This window comes from Acyrthosiphon pisum, chromosome A3 (genome assembly GCF_005508785.2).
Source record: "Acyrthosiphon pisum isolate AL4f chromosome A3, pea_aphid_22Mar2018_4r6ur, whole genome shotgun sequence".
Taxonomy (NCBI): Eukaryota; Metazoa; Arthropoda; class Insecta; order Hemiptera; family Aphididae; genus Acyrthosiphon; species Acyrthosiphon pisum.
In genome coordinates this window covers 8,343,160-8,345,511 of record NC_042496.1, presented here as the reverse complement: position 1 = coordinate 8,345,511, position 2,352 = coordinate 8,343,160, and the positions used below count along the sequence as shown (strand labels likewise).

Sequence of the window (2,352 nt, the reverse complement as noted above, 5' to 3'; positions counted from 1 at the left end):
ACGTGTTGTGCTGAGTGCAAAATTTGCTATGTTACGCACTTGTAAGACGGAGACAACACATGCGGGTATCGCGTCCTCTTAAGAGACGTTCAAACTTCAAATCTATTCAATAGGTATCAAAATCCATAAAATGTTTGATTTTAATACTCAAGGCTTGAAAATAGTATAATATAATGCCACATGATGTTCATAATAATAAATTAAGGGTAAATATTGTCCACTATCCCTAAAAACAAGCAAGTGGCAATTTATCTAGATCAAAAACAAAACTATTCTTACCGGATGTTCAATGTATATATGATTTAAGGGATGTCTTCCAATTGTATTATCACCTTCTTTTAGTACATAACGTTCATTGTCAATCATATCATTTAGGACAATGTATCCATACTAAATAAAAACAATGATGAATAAATGATATTGTAACTATGGTGTTAAGTTAGTTAAGTATATGTATAGGGGCAAATAGGGTTTGAACTTTGAGATTTGGGGTGGGGATTAAGCTCTTCTATATTGAATAAGCTAAAAATTAATGTAGGAAATGTTTGGTGGGGCTTAGCCCCTAAAGCCCTCTCTCATTCAACACTGTGAAAGCAGTATGTATGACTAACCGCTACATATTTGTTTTTTTTTTTTAATAAATTAAGAGATATATATTAAACAATGTTTGAATTTCCAACTAATGGTAAAAGAGTTAGTATTACTGGTTAAAAAAAAAAAAATTGCTTGAACTACCTTCTTAGAATCTGTTTATTCAAAATATTATTGTGCCTCTCCTCCCACAGTTAAATATAAATTAAAATATATAAGAGGTACTCACATTCTTAATTTTTTCTTGTTCATCATCCGATTGACTATCCGTACTTACGATGGCTTGTGTACATATCCAAGCAGAATCCACATCTGCGTCCATAATTACAGTTGTGTCAAAATTATTATATTTTTCGATCAAAACAGTTTGGTGGGTAAAAGCGGTTTAGACGTAGCTACTGTTAGTTAGGTACCAGACAAGTCCCAATAAGCATAGCATTAGTTAGCCCTACAACTATTACGAATTGCTAAACTGTAGCTGCACAGTTTACATCAGATTCATCAGTTGTTTGTCGGTATCTATAAAATAAAAACATTTTTTTTAAATAAATATACTGGAGACAAGTTAACATTAAATGCAGAACGGAGAACGTTTGAAACTTAGAACTTGGAAGTTGGAATGTCGGATGATAATATTTTGAGTGAAACTGTATTCTGTAAACAAACTGTAAATAAAGTCCATAAATACGCGGTTTAGATAGCACATTGCACATGGTGATAAGAATAAATTTATGTCTGAGATAAATCTATAGACATTACAGCGCAATCTAGGTTTGTAATTATATTATTTTTTCTTTTATAATTTGTCTGGAGGCTCCCTTGTACCCTTTCACATTTTAGTTTCCGAGCGAAGGATTCCCTTAAGAGGTTTCCAACGCCCTATTTGTTTTCCCTCTCTGGCTCACACGCAACATAGACAAAGCGCATTTAAGCAAGATAATTTTTTCTATATATTTAAGTAATCTTAGAGTAAAGTCACCCATTACAAAAAAGATAGAGAATAATATTTTTGAGGGAATGCCATATCGATTTGTCTAAATATTGTCTCAAAACAGTTTAAGCATCATTTAAATTTACAACATTTTTTATTTATTTTGAAAGTCGAATACAAAGTCAAATAATAATAAAATATAAAATCGATATGTCATTCCCTTAAAAATATTATTCTCTATCTTTTTTGTATTAGGTGACTTTACTCTAAGATTACTTAAATGCATAGAAAAAATGATTTTGCTTAAATGCGTTATGTGTATGTTGCGCGTGGAGAGAGAGAAAACGAATAGTGCGCTGACATCCCCTTAAGTATTGTATTTGACAGGGCTGGGCAACCCGTAAGCCGCATGTGGCCCTTATCGTAATTTTATGTGGCCCGCGGGCCGCGAGTTAAATGTATTATATTTTGTATAAAAATCACAAACTAAGATAGTATGGACTGGAAACTGCGGATTAAAACGTTGCACGAGCATGGTTTTTCTCCAGTATGCATTCTATAATTAATGTGAAGCCAAAGTTGCATTTACCGAAAATATTTGGTCACAATCGTTGCAAGCGTATGGTCTTTCGCCGGTGTGTTATTTTATGAGATTATACACATTTCTGATAAACGTTTTAAAACATAAGTAGGTACGGCTCAATTCGGCTATTTTTAGGTTGTTTGAGTTGAGCCCTTTAAGCCTATTAGCGTTACCCAGAAGACGTCGACACCATGTGGAGGATGGCTGAGTAGTCTCCCAAAAAATGTGTGTGATTGTATTTTTTTTT

At 33.1% G+C, this 2,352-nt stretch overlaps 1 protein-coding gene across 2 annotated transcripts in view; it reads right to left on the bottom strand.

The window, feature by feature from the left end:
- The window catches only part of LOC100571832 (probable serine/threonine-protein kinase DDB_G0282963), a 10,693-nt gene extending 9,406 nt beyond the window's left edge, over positions 1–1,287 (bottom strand). For both annotated transcript variants that reach the window (XM_003241971.4, XM_008181182.3), the window contains exons 1-2: positions 821–1,287; positions 280–390 (exon numbers count right to left, since the gene is read on the bottom strand). In XM_003241971.4, the coding sequence (XP_003242019.1) occupies positions 280–390; positions 821–913 (204 nt within the window). In that variant the 5' untranslated portion in view covers positions 914–1,287. The remainder of the gene's footprint in view (positions 1–279; positions 391–820) is intronic.
- Positions 1,288–2,352: the final 1,065 nt, after the last annotated feature.